We start from the raw sequence: 15,706 nt of genomic DNA, 5'->3' as shown, positions 1-15,706 counted from the left end.
TGTCTAGCTCTCACAGAGGTTAGACAATTATCGGCTCTCTACAGTGGTTAGGCATGTGCCCGATGAGGATCCCAATGGGTCATTAAAAATTATTCTTAGCTCCATCGTTGACGCTTGCGAAATTCTTCAACAAATAATCTCTTTAGTTTCATTGTCCTATCTTAACTTCTATGTGAAAGCACTTGACATGAAAGTTTAATTTAATTAGAAATCCCCAATTTCCATTTCAACAGGTTTCCTGAAGAAGAACAAAATAATTTGGATATGCGATTCTAATGGTTATTCTATGTGAATGGAATATGGCACGTCTTCTAATGCTTTGTGCCCCCTCCCTCATGTGGTAGTCTAGCAGAATTTAGAGGTTTGTTTTTCGTGCTACAAAAGTATCAAAGCAAGAATATCAACTATAAGATATTGTAACGGTAAGAATATAAGTAAGTATAGATTTACCATATTTAATGCCACCTATATGAATCTTGACAATATGCACTATCTAACAGGAATATAGATGTGGGGTTCAGCATAAACCTCCTATATTTTACTGGTAGATATTCCGGCTACAATATTTTTGTAGCATGTTTTTATGCTCAGTATTCTGGCCCACCACCATCCTGCGTAGAATCATCAGACATAGAACCATAGGAATGAATATGTCCAGGACAGGACTGGAATTCAAAATCAACTGTTAAATAATTTCTGACCAACACCACACTTTTGGAAGCCCCAAATAAAATTGGGCATGGTTAGGTTATGGCAACAAAACCTGCTCTGAAAGCAGCCCTTAGCCTGAAGCCCACCAAGGAAATACCGGAGTGTTAAAGTGGCTCGTCCAGCCCTGGACATGTTCCATATCATGTCCCCTAACCAAAGTACTATCACAGTGTTCTATCCTCACCAGAGTTAACATGAATAAAATAAAGACCCAAAAACGTGGCTCCTAAAGAGACTATTAAAATTATCCCTTCAGTCTAATTTTGTAAAGAAACAGAGTCACTACTCTTGTGATCTTTACTTGTCTCTCTCTATATTTATTAGTCCTTGTCAGGTTCTTAAAGCATTTTGAAGGCGCTTGGGTGCTAGGACACATCACTCTCTGTGAGGATACCCTCCCTGATTTTGCTCTAGTAAACGACCACAGAGTATCATAGAGAGTACAATGTTTTGAAACAATGGCAAGGATCAAAGCATCTACAAAGTGTTTCACCTGGCTCATGGAATTAGCAAGCAACATCATTTAGGCCCTGACAGGTAGAACGTTTGGAATTTAAAGTACATACATTGCTAGTTTTTCCCATTATACAACAATGGAGGACCAGAAACATTTATATCATGAGATAGGTCAATTGCAGGGCTCATGCCCTGGGGGTAGGTGGGCCGCATGTGTGTGCAAGGAGGGCTCCTGTACACATTCCAACCATCGATTGCCATTATGGATGAACATGGATATTGGTGGAGGTTTGAAATTTGTTGAGAAGAGGAGAATGTGAAATTCATGTGGCTCATAGCAGCGCTGGAAACGTTTTGGGACTTGTTTCTGGGGGCCAGTGGCAATGAAAGGTCTTGACTACTCTGTAGCTGCAACATCATTTAGGAATATCAGGATTCCTATAGTGAACCTTTCGTCTTACCCTTAAGCAACTTAAATTGACCATTTCTTTTTATTACATTTGATGTATGCCTATTCCTTAGTGATGTTGCTCCTAGTTTCCAAGAGCGATGCATTAATCGAAAAGGACATAAAGTAATACAGTCGCAAGGCAACTCCGAAATCATGGAATACATATTTTTTTTATTATATATTAACACACATGTTCTTGATGTATGACTCCCTGGCTCCTCCTTTACCCACAACATTGCTCTTTATTTCCACTGTTGAGCACACGACAATCAGCATTAACTCTGGGTATGAAACAAGCCCCCCCGAGATATTCACACTGTATCCTTCACTGTGGGTTACAAAGAAATGTAAACAACATGCTTAAATATGTTTAAAAAAACAGTATGTACACAGTATAATATCAAGTGTATCTATATTGACACTTTATACACTTCATCCGCACTGATGAGCTGCGTGAGTCAAAATTACAGGATTGCGATTGGAAAGGTTGTTCAAACATGTTTCTGCTGGTGCACACCACAGAACAGTGCTTGGATCTTTCAGATTCTGGTTTTACCGCAACATCTCGGGACTACACCTTTTACCATGGAGAATAAATGGTGTAGGTGGGGTGCAAGATACACCTGGCTTTATAATGAAGATAGGAAGTCATTTAAAAGAAATGCTCCCCACCTCCTTTTTGAGAAAAGAATGTTTTTCATTATTATTATTATTTTTATAAAAAATATATATTTCTAATACATCACATACTGAAATTTCTCCCTTTTGGTGACTAAGTGCCATAGGGGTGTGCCCGTGATGAAGTCTCCTGTTCTTCACAGCCAAGCTTTGTACAGCATTGGTTTGGGATCTAGAAGTCCTATCAATGGTAACTGACTGACACGTCCCTCACATGGACTCAAGTTAATACTGTAAACCATGCTAGAATAGGTGAAGTCCCATTCCAATATGCATATATTAAAAATGCTAATCTCTATCATACATTTCCTTATAGTAGGTTTTCCACTTCACGCTTAACAGTCCTATGCAGAATATAGCCATTACTCTGTGAAATACTTCTTTGATGTCCTGGGATATTGGTTGCATTGTCCATTAAAAACCAAGAAATAACTGTAAAAACAGGCCAGTAAATGTCGTTACTCTTTGCTGGTTGCAAAGAAACAATGGTAGAAGACAAAAGAACACCTTGTTTGGGCAGAATGTACAATGTTCTGGCCGTTTCAGTTTATCATCAATGGTTCTTTAGTGGATCCATGACTACAAATCACAGGTTTTTCATTGCACAACGTCATCAGTAATGGCCAAAAACTCCATTCTACTGCCAATCAACTTCTTCATATGTAGCAAATGTCTCACAAAACCATATTTTGTTTTCATCCTGACCAATGTTCCACCACTGGAGCTTTTGGAGCCTAGTCTTTGTTGTCATCCTGCTATGTCTAAGAAAACAGTGTCTTAGTGGCTGCTCCGATCGGTGTGGTGATTGTTTTGGTCTTGATTCTTGCACTGAATGCTCGTTCCGTTCAAGGGTACCATGGTGTTCGATGGCTGCGACTGGCAACAACAGCACAGACATGACTGAAAGAAAACAAACAGTAGTTAAGGTAACTCACATCTACGTCACCTGCAACAGTCATACCCATCATGGCAACAGTAAGATTATTTGGCATCGCAAAAAAGTGGGTAGCAAGTCGGGATGAATGTCACTCCTACAAACCTTAAGATTTGGTCAGCGTTCTGCTGCTGCTCGAACTTTAAGTGGGATGAAAAAACTGGAGGGGGGTCTCCCAAAGGGGCGTGGCCAATGTAATTAAGGACCGGATTAAAATGCGCAAGCTTAAAATCAGTGCTTGGCGTGACTTGTATTTTGCTTCTGTCATTGCATCATATATATTACGAGTATCATCATACCTACAAGTCAGCATAATGTGTAGCATGACTAATCACGTATACGGTCCCAAAGGCGAGACCTATTGGCTATGCCAATGCTTGTATTTTTTATATATGATAAATCACTTTACACAGTTTGTATCACTAGAGGACTGCATCTTCAAAGTGTTACATTCCACGTATCACCCTTGTGAACATATGTATGTTCATTGACTGTGATTAATGCTTATTAATTGGGTCTCTCAATTTGTGAACTTAAATACTTTGTTGTTTTGCCTTAATTGCTAAAAGTATTATTGGCATATCAGAAATGCATATCCTTCCTTCATGTCTCCAAAAATTCATACTGTATGGCTAAAATAATCCAGCTGTGTACTTAAACAAATAATTTTGGAACCTTGTCGTAAATATACCGGAGACAACAAATTAGAATACTTGAACAGTAGCAGCTCCTGGAGGGACTGCTGCGGGCGGTGGGGCGGGGTGGGGGAGGGGCAGGGTGGGGGAGTAGTAAACTCCGGCATACCGCCGAACCTAAGTAAGTACATGAATAAATAAATAAAACAAATTACATTGCGCAAGCTGCAACGCCGAATTGCACAGCAGCACTCCGTCCAGGAGCTGCTACTGTTCTTGAACCATTAGAGAACATATACTTAACACTGAAACTTAATAACAATGCTTTATGTTGTCTTTTCACTGTCAATGTACGACTCAATAAGGAAGATGTACAAAGACTAAGGGCCCGATTAAGAGTTTGTTGGGCAGTAGTCCATCATTCAGGGTGGCAGACGACATTACGGTCTACTGCCCACCACATTTAGAGATCACCATTGACCCAGCAGGGATCTCTAAACCTTCAGAGGGACCGCCGGCACGGCAGTTCCTCTATAGGTTGAAAAAGTTTGGTGTATGACCGCCATCAATTTTGACTGCCATCCACAAAACCTTTTGTTCGACTGGGACGTTTGTTTTGGAAAAACAAATAATTAATGTCTGTAACACCTCAACACTCAGAGATTATTTTCCCTGAGTTTGGGGGTCATTATTTAAATTTTTCTTTTCAACACCTCAAGGTTTTCCTTCATGGTGACGGACAGAAACAAGCATTGGCAAAGCATATATGTCGGACCTTAGAGACCTATTTGCTTTGCCAATGGTTTTTACCCATGCTGCACAGCACCTCTAAAACTGTGTATTATACTTAAAGAATTAAAAAAAAAACTTTTGAAGAAGGTGGCCTCGTCATTATATAGGTGTGCGCATCACTCATGTAATTGCCTACAAAATGAAACATGCCCTTTTTAAGAATGTTTTGCTATCAATCCGAACTAGATTGCTAACTAAAAAGAAAAACTGCTGGGGAGGGGCGCACAAGTAAAACGGGGGATATAGATGAGTGAGGAAGCAAAACGGGGGATGCGGGCAAGAAGGAAGCAACGTGAGGGGGTGGGATCAACACAGGAGGACAGAGGAGCACACAGGGAGACAAAGTAACAAGGGGGAGTACCAAAGCACATGGTGAGAAAGGAGCAACACAGAGATATTGGGATCACACAGGTACATGGTGAGATAGGACAATAAGGAGATGGACGACAGCAAGCAACACAGGGACTGAAACTACACAGAAGAGGCAGAGAAGCACATGGTGCAACAGAGCAACATGGAGACCGAAGGAGGCGGCACAAAAGCACATGGCAAGACAGAGCAACATGGAGGCTGGGGTGGGCGGTATTGATGCATACTTAAGATAGAACACTATGCAGATGGTGAGAGCTCAGAAACACATGGCGAGATAGAGCAACACAGAGACGGGAGTAAGGTAACGGGGCAGAGAATCCCACGGTAGACAGATCAACACTGAAACAGGGAGCAGAGAAACACATAAGGGAGATAGGTGGAAAACACACACTTTTGTAGAGTGCTTAAATAAAAAGAAAAAACTAGTACCAAAAAAATATGTCCATACTCCAGGGGAAGGAGAAACTCATAACAGGGAAGTAAAGCCCACAAGCCATCAAATAAGAAGCAAGCAAATGAGAATGACAATGATGCTAACCAACGGTAAACAATGGGTGGGCTCTAAGCTCACTGTAAGCTAAAGAAATGTCTGACAATGGACAGCGCATGTGCCTAAAAAAGGACCTCAGGCCATCAGTACTAAATAGGGCACGTGGACTGATTACCTTACTCTAACAGCTAGCACCCCACCAGGACATTGGAGTAAGCTTTCCATCGAAGGAGCAAGCTGGGGCACCATCAACGGAAAGCTGACGGTTCAACCAAATCTCAATAGAGTGCCCGGACCAAGTGTTGATGAACGGGGTAGTCCATCATGTTTGTGACAGAGTACCCTGCCCTCCAAACTCTAGATCAGACCCTAAGGGAGAAAACACACAGAATTTTGTACATTGAGGCTATGGAACTTAAGAAAAACATCCAAAATTATACTTTAACCAATATCAACACTTTATGCCTCTATATTTCACTTCAGGGGATGTATCATGAATGCGGGGCAGTATTATGAAAGAGCATACACTTAAGTCATCAGTGGCTGCCTCGCCCAATTTCCGAGCTGCGCGATCTGCAGCTCATGCAATAGTGTGGAGATTTTCGGTGTTAAGTGCATGTGGTATGCACTTTAACCCATGCAATGATTTCAAAATAAGTGCACAACTCTGCACTAGCGCACACCTTCATGATGTTCCCCTAACCCCTAACATATTCTACGGAAAATAAAACACATAGCTAAAGATTAACTTCTAAATATTTTAAGAGTTTTCTAAATTAGAAGAATCTTCTGCTTAATTTGTAAATGATTGCGTGCCGGTGCCTAGAAGCCTGCAGCCAGTGCAATAAAATGTCAGCTTGACAAATACCAAATCTGTGTAGTCTTCAATTCATCCACTTCCAGACAATCCCTCCTCCAGGTTCCTGCTCTCTCCCTATGTGGTGGTTGTCCATCTTCTCTTACTCAGTCTTTCTGCTTTGTGCGTTTTCCCCTCTCTTGCTATCGATAAATGTCGGATGTGGAAAAATAAATGCGGTGTCCCCCACCGGCAGCCACCGGCTCAAATAAAGCACTGCATAAAACTGAACTGCCCTTACCTGGAAACAGTTTTTGAACTTCTTGCTCACAAAGTAAAGAGCTATTGGGTTTATGCAGGAGTTCACAGTCGCCAAACTCATTCCGATGTAATCCAGCACCAATAAGAAACTAAAGAGGAAAAACCAGAAACATTTTGGGTCATTGTCTATATCGTATTCAGGTTGCTGTCACTTTCTGACGATTGCAGTAAGAAGGCATGCTTTCAATTTTGGTTCATTACTTTAACTACTGCTGAACAGACATATTTCCCCATACATATCTTCTAAGGCATCGTAAGTGCTTTAGACAGTACACTGTATATGATATGAATATGTTATGACACATGGTGCCGCATAATATGTATCTTATTGATACCGAATGTCAAATAAGGAGATCCTACATAAGGTATTTTCCAGAAACCGCAGGACTACAATTGATCTGCTACAATGGAGTATGTAATCCTTAAATAGCAATTCTTAGACTTTAAAATGCCAAGAGTTTACATGAAGAAAACATTTGTTTACATGGTTGTGCCTTTTACTATCATAATACATAGTGTTTGCAGTCAATTTGAGACTCAATTCACAAAGAAACAGCAGATCTCAATATGCATTCTCTTACATACAGCGGACATTTACAGCTCCACACTTACTTCATAAAACCTACTGGGGAAGAAGTTACAATTTGTTTTTGTCTTTTTTATTTTTACTGTCCTTGTGGAAATGTCCATTCCTCCAACTGCCATTCACAGCTGGTGTGTACCAGACCAACTACACTTCTGACATCTGCTTCCTTTGGTTGTAACTTTAGTGGTGCTGTGAAGTGTGGAAATGCATTAGAAATGTTTGTGGGCACCCACAATGTTAGACCGTTTTTGGGTATGCACTATATTGTTTCAGATACACTGTCTGGCCACCCTCTTCCCCGCCACAGTGTTAATTATGAGTGATGGAGATTCTGCACGCATGGTAGAATTTCTACAGCCCAGAGTGACATCTGGAAGTGTAAACAAGAAAAAAACAGACTTTGTGAATCAGAATCCAGATTATTCTCATTCTTTTTAGGGTCTATGTCTGTCTTTATAAAATATGGATGTGTTTACTACTAAAATGCTACATTCGATAGAAACCCTTGCTTAGTACTTTTTATACAGTACATCCTCACAGGCCGAGGATGGGGGAGGAATGAGCAAAGCTGTGGCTGGTATGTGCTAGTTTGATTGCATATGATCATTGTTAAGCTCTTCAAAAGCATCTTCTGTATCCCAGTGGAGGTCATTACTGCAGTGTTCCTGTTCGACTTTTTAAAGAGATTTCATGATAATATCTGTTGCTCTTTTTATTGAACTTGAACTGTTTATCAGTGCATTTTTGTTTCCTCAGCCATCACTGCATAGCAGTGTCTCCTGAGCAAGCACTGTTTAATCGTACATTCTTCTTCCAGAGTCAGTTCTCTTTTTGGGAATAGTCTTCTGGCACGGTTTCGCAGTGGTTTTCTACACCTGCTTTCTCCTGTTCACTGAGACAATGCTGTTTTCAATGTAGCCCTTTTTGTGCTTCCACTACTTCCAGAAGAGTACCCTTTTCCATATTATTAGTCGACTTTGTTACATGCAACCAAAGACAATACATGCCAACTTGACCATAACCACCAATCAGTAGACTACAAAACGGTGCACCAAACGAGACAACTAAATTCTCATACCAGGCTGGTATACTAATCAAGATTACAGAACCAAAACTATTGATGCAATAAACATAAACATAATAATAAATCACTACACTGCACTGCACTACACTGCACTGATAAACCCTGACATGACATCAAACGAGAAAATCTAACAAACTAGTCCAAACACAATATGACACAATAACTAGATTATAGAAAAACTCACAAAAGGCAAAACTCATGCTACAAACACGGACACCAGACCATGATGGATATGTGGCAGGAACAAAAACACAATGACACTAGTCCAAGCAGGTAGGCTAAATCAACATGATTTAGTTACCTTGCAAAGTAAAAAATGGATAACAAATATTTCACTAACTAAAGGATGAACATGCAGAAACATGCAAACGGGCTCATGACTACATGAGACTGTATCAGACTATGACCGCCAGAGAGTCTTTCAGGCCAGGCACCACAGGAATTTAATAGCAGGTGTCTTTCAACCCAAATGTCTCTTGAATGTATCCACAAGTGTCTCTCAACACTTATTGGAAGGTACAAATTGTGTATTTCAACCCACCCATCTCTTGTCTAGGATAGTTTAATCTTAAAACACAATGGAAGTTGCGCCACTTGACAAACGTCCCCCTACTGTACATAGGAATGACTCCCAGAAAGGCCTGCATAAGAATGACTGAACACAGAAGAAGAAATAGTGTTCCTTGTAAACAATCCACAACTTAACTCACTACCCACTTTTTAAAAGAAGGCCATACAGAAGATGAGTTAAGTTGGATTGAGATTGATCAACCCTCTTCTACGGGCAATACCAAAAACCAATCCAATCTCTTCTTTGTTTCTGAACAACGTTGGATACAGCAATTACATATGGATGAGTCAGGCCTCAATGATGAAATGCCATGCATGTCCTTATCACAGCTGAATACATGATATGAGAAATTACCATTGCTCTGAATCCATGTCACACTGTACATATTCAGCTATAACTATACTCCGGTTCTTATCCTGGTCCTTCACAACATTCCTTTGACAATTATGAAAAAAACGATTGATTCCAGAGCAATTCCCTGAGATTAGATTTATAACATTATAGCATCATGAATATCCATACCACATCACATTTTGACTCCAAGAAACTCGTGATAGCTCTAATTCAGGATATCTAAGCTTGGCTGAATTCGAACTACACCACTTTGACATCAAGCCAACATTTATCTCTGAAACAATTACAGACTTGATCCATTCTTAATAACATTCTGTTTTAATTTCAAACTCTTACGTTCAAGATTCCCTTATAATCGCGGCAAGCTGATATTTTAATCTACAATGGTCTTCAGGGACAATGTGCACTGACATTTCAACACGATCTAATGAATCATCACGTTTGGCATGCCACTGCACTGTACAAAATGCCGCTCAACTCTAAAATGCTACATTCCATGATATAACACACCACTCCACTGTATAACACCTTACTCCACTGTACGCTATGTCACTCCACTCTACTGGATTCCACTCTACAATACTCCGCTCTATCACACTAGACTCTATGACACTCTCCTTCAGTGTGCTGTACTACTCTCCGCTTTACGACTTTCCAATGAATGACACTCCACACTGCGATTTGGAAAACATTATTATTAAAAAATAAAAACCATTAACATATAGCAGAAAAAACAAAGGTTAATGATAGTAGGTTGAAATACCTTATGTATTCTTTGTATATAAAACCAACTTAGAGTACACAAATATAAAAAATTGTAAAGTTATCATTATAACATCAATTTATAATGTATGCACTACCTTCAAATTACTATGCAGCGCAACTCCAAACGCAGTTTTGTCACATCACTTGTTACACTACAATAACTCATGCCTTTTCCATGGACTGGTTATACCTTTGCGTACTACATCACTTATAGCATGTAAAATCATTGAACCATAACTAGACTATGACATAATTTGTCACTGCACAGTGTATGGTAGAGTGGTGAGTTATAGTTAGTGTTGTTTGGTTTGCGAGCTGAAAAGAATGTGTACTGAGGTCCGCTACTTATAATAATTTAAAGGTGGTGGATACATTGTAAATTGAAAGTTACAACTATAACTTTAGAATGTTTTAAGTTTGTGTAGTTTAAGCTTGGTTTGTATAGGGAATTGTTTATTTTCCTAACTATAACTAAGCTTTAACCTTTCGTTTCTCCAGTAAATATATATGTATATATTCACTTAAAAAACAAAGTTCAAAGTAACGTTATAGTTTGGTGTGATAAAAAAAGATCTGTTTTCGTTTTAAAAACAACTCGACCAAGGTCATGCCTTGACTGAAACGTGATGGAGCTCGGATTGATTTAACACCTTGTTTAAATCACATTTGTGGCTCTTTCTTTAGAGGAATCTGTAATGTGTGTTAAAAAGAGTGTGCTGGGCTTTGCACTCTTGCAGAGCACCAACGGTGGGTAGATGCACGCGGTCACCTTCCAACTACTTCTGTGGTCACTTGGTCCTGACGAATTGCTATTAGAGCATAAAACATGTCGACCTTTAGGTAGAACTTACACTTCTGGATCATTGTACCAGTGTGTATCTTCACCCCACTGTTTTTATTAAGATAGTTAACCACACCATTAATGAGATCCAGTGGATTACCTAACCTTTTTTAAAGTTAACCCACTTCCCACGTCTACACCCCCACTAGAGCCCTCACACCCACATGCACCAACTGGTAGGAACAAAAGATCTCCGGTAAAGAGACCCTTTATGGGTGCCCGTCAGATGTTGCAGCACCAGTCTGACGAGGAGCAAAACCCAGATGATGAAGCATGACACCTAGCTTGCTGGGTGTGTGAGGGTTTTAGTTCTGAAAGGGGGATACCCCTCAACCCCCGTTCACTTCACGGTGTGTCGTTTCATTTATTCTTCTTCCCCTGGGGAACAGTGTATCCTTATTTGTTGATATAGCCTTGGGGTTGTTGACAGCTTTTGTAGGGCCTCTGAGTGATCAAGCAGACTTTTAGAAGCGAGAGAAGTTGAGCAAGTTCTTGTTCTTTTAAAAAACACGTGACAGTTGGAAATCAAACTCTTTAATAAACAGATGAGCTACAGTGAAGGTCAAATTAACATTCTCACAAGTGATGTTCAAACACTTTGCCTATTCCTGCAGAGCATTTATAAGTATTTATGCAGCTTCCATCGTATTCCAATGAAAGTCCTGAACAAGAAACATCACAAGCTTTACCACATTTGTAAGTTTACTTTTATAGTAAGACAACTGATTAGGTTAGTTAAAATTAACCTACCTGTTTAGATCGCATCTGCTTCTATCTCTCTCGTTGTATACATGTCTCTTTAACAGTCTGCTTAAATGGAGGGGGAACCAGCAGAGAGCAAAAATCAGAACTAAACAGAAAACGGTCTTTGCAACTTCTCGACGCTGAAGAAGGAAAGATAATTATACAAGAGATGTTACTTTCGTTTGTAGAATGCACATATTTCACTTTCTCAATTAACGCTTCATTTCCAGGAGACATACTGTATATAAAGTAGACGAGGACAATATGGGGCAAATTATGTTGCTTTATTAAATATAAAACTACATTGGGACAAGAAAAACATTTGCACTAGGACAAAAATGGATTGTGAAAAATTCTTAAAACAGACATATTTTGATTATTGTTGGACCTGGCCATTTGCGGCAGCGTCACCCCAGATTTTTTGTCTTCCTATGCCTGGCTTGTCTTTGCTGAACCCATTTTTGCTGGCTGTTTGGACTCTATGCCCGTTAAACCTGCTAATCAGTGGTAACGTTCTTGTGTTTTCTCCCTTGCCCTAAGAATGGTAAATAGCCCTTCACTCAATTGTATCTTACTTATAAGCCCCTAATAAACTGTACTGCATGTACCCAGGGCCTGTAAATTAAATGCTATAAGTGTGCTGCAGCACACATTGTGCCACCCACTAAAGTAGCACTGAAAAACATGTCTCAGTCATGCCATGGCAGTCTGTAGTGCAGTTTTAAACTGTCATTTTGACCTGGCGAAATAAACCTTTTGCCAGGCCTAAACCTTCCCTGCTAAGGATTGTGTTTAAAATTTGAGAGTGGTTTTGACCCCTCTCAATTAATCTAATTTCTTACACTTATGATGAATTATGTAAGGTTTCCAATGTAGATTTAAAGCCTTTCATAATGAAAAACTGGGCATAGTTATTTTGTCTTAAATTTTAGCAACTTGAACTTTACAAATAAAATGGACAAAACACCCATATACATTTGTTCTAGTTTCTATTACCCTTGTTCACAAACCTTTATGTAATGTCTACTGGTGTAAAATATTTTGTCTTCCCCTTTTAAACAAGCAGGATAAGAGTGGAAACAAACATTTGTTCCAGTACAAGTTTATGTCGGGTGGCCCCTGAAGTCCAAAAATATGACATTTAAAAGGAGAGAACCTAGAAGTAGGGTTTCTCAGCATAAAGGAGGCACAGTCTAAATTGTTGCGGCAAACCTACTGTATATTCCACACCACATGTTTGTAATCTACTAGAGTCAGTGGCAAAATACAAGCATGCTGTTACAAGCCACTGCACCTTACCATGACAACGGTGAGTTGTAATGGGGTTGGTAAATTGAAACAGTTTCTACTTGGTCAAAAGCACTTAGACTGATCAATCAATTATATTACTACTGTTAATAGAACGCCCCAATCCATACCTGAGGATATATGCCAGTCATCATACAGAATAACACATTTCTAAATGTACCCTAATGTGTGATTGTGATGTAACTCAGACAATTGATTTCGTGTCCACAGAGTAGGCCGCACTGCCACATGCACTAGACATTGATGTATTCAAAGTACTGTGTTCACTTCGAGTTATGAGTGGTGGTCACTTACCTGTATCTACACTGCCCGCCCAGGCCGCCCCTGAGGGAGTCTGTTACTGCTCATCCACAGATACCACTGAGAGTAAAGTGCAGAAGGGAAACTTGGCCGAGTTGCTCAGGATCCATATTAGGTCATGCTACGGAACAACAGGAGTAGAAAAAGGCCTCAACCAACACGGCTGAACCCAGTAGTGCATGCCCCTTGGCTCGCAGAAAGGTGTTATGACAATATCTCTTATCTAAAAGGTATCCATTGAAATCATATGAGGAAAAGAATCCACTTATACCAGAAGTGAATACTATCTTGGCCAGCAAGATATCAACCTCCTCTCTGGCATCAGACAAAGCTTCTTTAACGGAAGGTGGAAGGTTCTCTAATAAGATGATATGCATCTGCTAATTTTGCCCTCCGAGCAGCAACATATGTAGCCTACTCTTCACATACTTATCGAAAAGGTTGCCAATTCCTACACCATTGCCTCCAAGAACAGAAAGATGCTACGGAAATCATTCTGGCACAGTTTCTTTTAGAAGTGTTGTTTTATTTCCTTTGGTCTTCAATAGCTTCAATTCCTACTCAGTGACTACTCTTGCTTGTCTGATGAGCCTGTTGGGAGTTATTGTCCAGTTATGGATTTGAAAAACCTCAACAAACTTGTGAATCATATGAGGTTCAAATTGATATCTCTTCAGCAAGTGAGTCCAATAATCTCAAAAGGACATTTTTTAATGACATTGGACTAGCAGGAGGCCTTTTTTCATAGTCTAATATCTCTAAAATCCCCGAGATTTTCTCTGGTTTGGAGTGGGAAACATGCATTTCCGATTAAAAGTGTTACCTTTCTGCCTCTCCTTCTCGCTGAGATTCTTTACAAAGGCACTATCTCCGGTGGTGGCTCATTTGCATATGCTAGATATACATATATTTCCCTAAGTAGATGGATGGCTAATTGTAGCATTTTCTTTTTCTAAGGCAGAGAAAGATGTGCGGCACGTGTGCATTGTCCACTCCTCACTGGGGTTCCTTTGACATGCCACAAGAAATTCGTTGGAGCCCTGCTCGATTCAGACAGAGCAAGGATCTTTCTTCCAGAAGAGAGATGACTAAATTTACAATTGCGTCTTCAAAATAAGTTCCAACTCAGCTCCAGCTTGACGGTGGTTTAGGGTCCAGAGTCTGATGTCATCATGCACTGCGGTGGTACCTTGGTCTCGTCATCATCTTAAACCTCTAGTTCAGCATGTTCTAGCACACTGGTTTCTACCTTCCCTGGACTACAAAGGGAAAATTCCAGTTCCTCCAGGTTTAGTAAATGACCTCCTTTGGCCACTATATCTGCAAAAGGAAGTTCAGATGGTAGTCCCCTTTCCACAAGCCTTGTCAACCTATGTGAGTCAGTGGGGTTGGGGTTCAAACTGGGGGGAGTAAGAGACTAAGGGCAGTTGGTCCAACACAGAGTCCCGCGATTCTTCAAATTGAAGGCATTTGGCAACCTCTCTGTTCAATAAACCGGCTTTTGTCAGAATGGACACTCAAGTAGCAAAATCTTATATAAACAGAAAGGGAGGTACAGAGTCTCAATCCCTAGCCAGTCTATCCAATGAAATCCTTTCTTGGGCGGACACATATCTTCTGTCAACTCAAAGTATTTACATTCAAGGGGTGATGTTCTCTAAACAGACAGTTTGAGTCAGAATAATCCTTCTTCAATAGATTTTCATCTAAGCTATCAAGCATTCCACTTGATGACAGACCATGTTGGTCATCCCACTCTAAATCTCTTTGCATAACCAATGGAAACCCTTCTTCCTTGCTTCTCTTCAGGGAGGGAGTGTTAAGAAGCTTGAGGTACGAATTATATAGCTCTCCCATGTCCTCAGAAGATGCTGTATGCCCATCCCTCTGTTCCCCTTGTCCCATTGGTGCTTCAGAGGATTCAGAGGGAAGACACAAAAGCGAGGCTCCTAGTTTCATTTTGGCCCAGGAGGCCTTGGTTTCTGTTATTGGCTCAGTTAGCAATGGAACCTAGTTATTCCCTTCTGTTCACCAAGCCCACTTCAATTCTCAACCCTGACGTTCAAAAAGATCTGCCAGCTGAGGCTGATGGCCTAGAGATTGAAAGTGCTGTGTTGCAAAATTATGGGTTTCTATGAGAAGTAGTCTTGACATACAGGCGATATAAAAAAGCTCTGCACTCCAGACATATGGGAAATGTGAGGCAATGGGGTGTATTATATGGTGTGGTTGTGCGAGCTCACAGTGAAATACATTTAGCAACCATTTTAGGTACAGTAGGTTTCGTCTGTAAAACCCTCAGCTCAATCCCGGGGAAGCTGTTTCACTGATCAGCAAGGCTTACACAGAGGAACAAGTGTTAAACATTTACACAGCACCAAAACAATTGAAGTGGAAAGCGCCACCACTCGCAAGAAATCCAACACCAATTTATAAAAATAACTATATTTTCTGTATGTTTTTAGATGCTAGAGTGAAAAAGATCTACCAGAGAGATCCGGAGAAAGGAATATGCTA

The 15,706-nt window shown here is 40.2% G+C and overlaps 1 protein-coding gene across 1 annotated transcript in view; it reads right to left on the bottom strand.

Moving 5' to 3' along the window:
- Positions 1–1,769: 1,769 nt before the first annotated feature.
- The window catches only part of EDNRA (endothelin receptor type A), a 266,521-nt gene continuing 252,584 nt past the window's right edge, over positions 1,770–15,706 (bottom strand). Inside the window, exons 6-8 of the mRNA XM_078676896.1 lie at positions 11,588–11,721; positions 6,617–6,725; positions 1,770–3,196 (exon numbers count right to left, since the gene is read on the bottom strand). Of these exons, the coding sequence (XP_078533022.1) occupies positions 3,074–3,196; positions 6,617–6,725; positions 11,588–11,721 (366 nt within the window). The 3' untranslated portion in view covers positions 1,770–3,073. The remainder of the gene's footprint in view (positions 3,197–6,616; positions 6,726–11,587; positions 11,722–15,706) is intronic.

Source organism: Lissotriton helveticus, chromosome 2_1 (genome assembly GCF_964261635.1).
Source record: "Lissotriton helveticus chromosome 2_1, aLisHel1.1, whole genome shotgun sequence".
Classification (NCBI taxonomy): Eukaryota; Metazoa; Chordata; class Amphibia; order Caudata; family Salamandridae; genus Lissotriton; species Lissotriton helveticus.
This window is presented reverse-complemented; position numbering and strand designations above follow the sequence as displayed.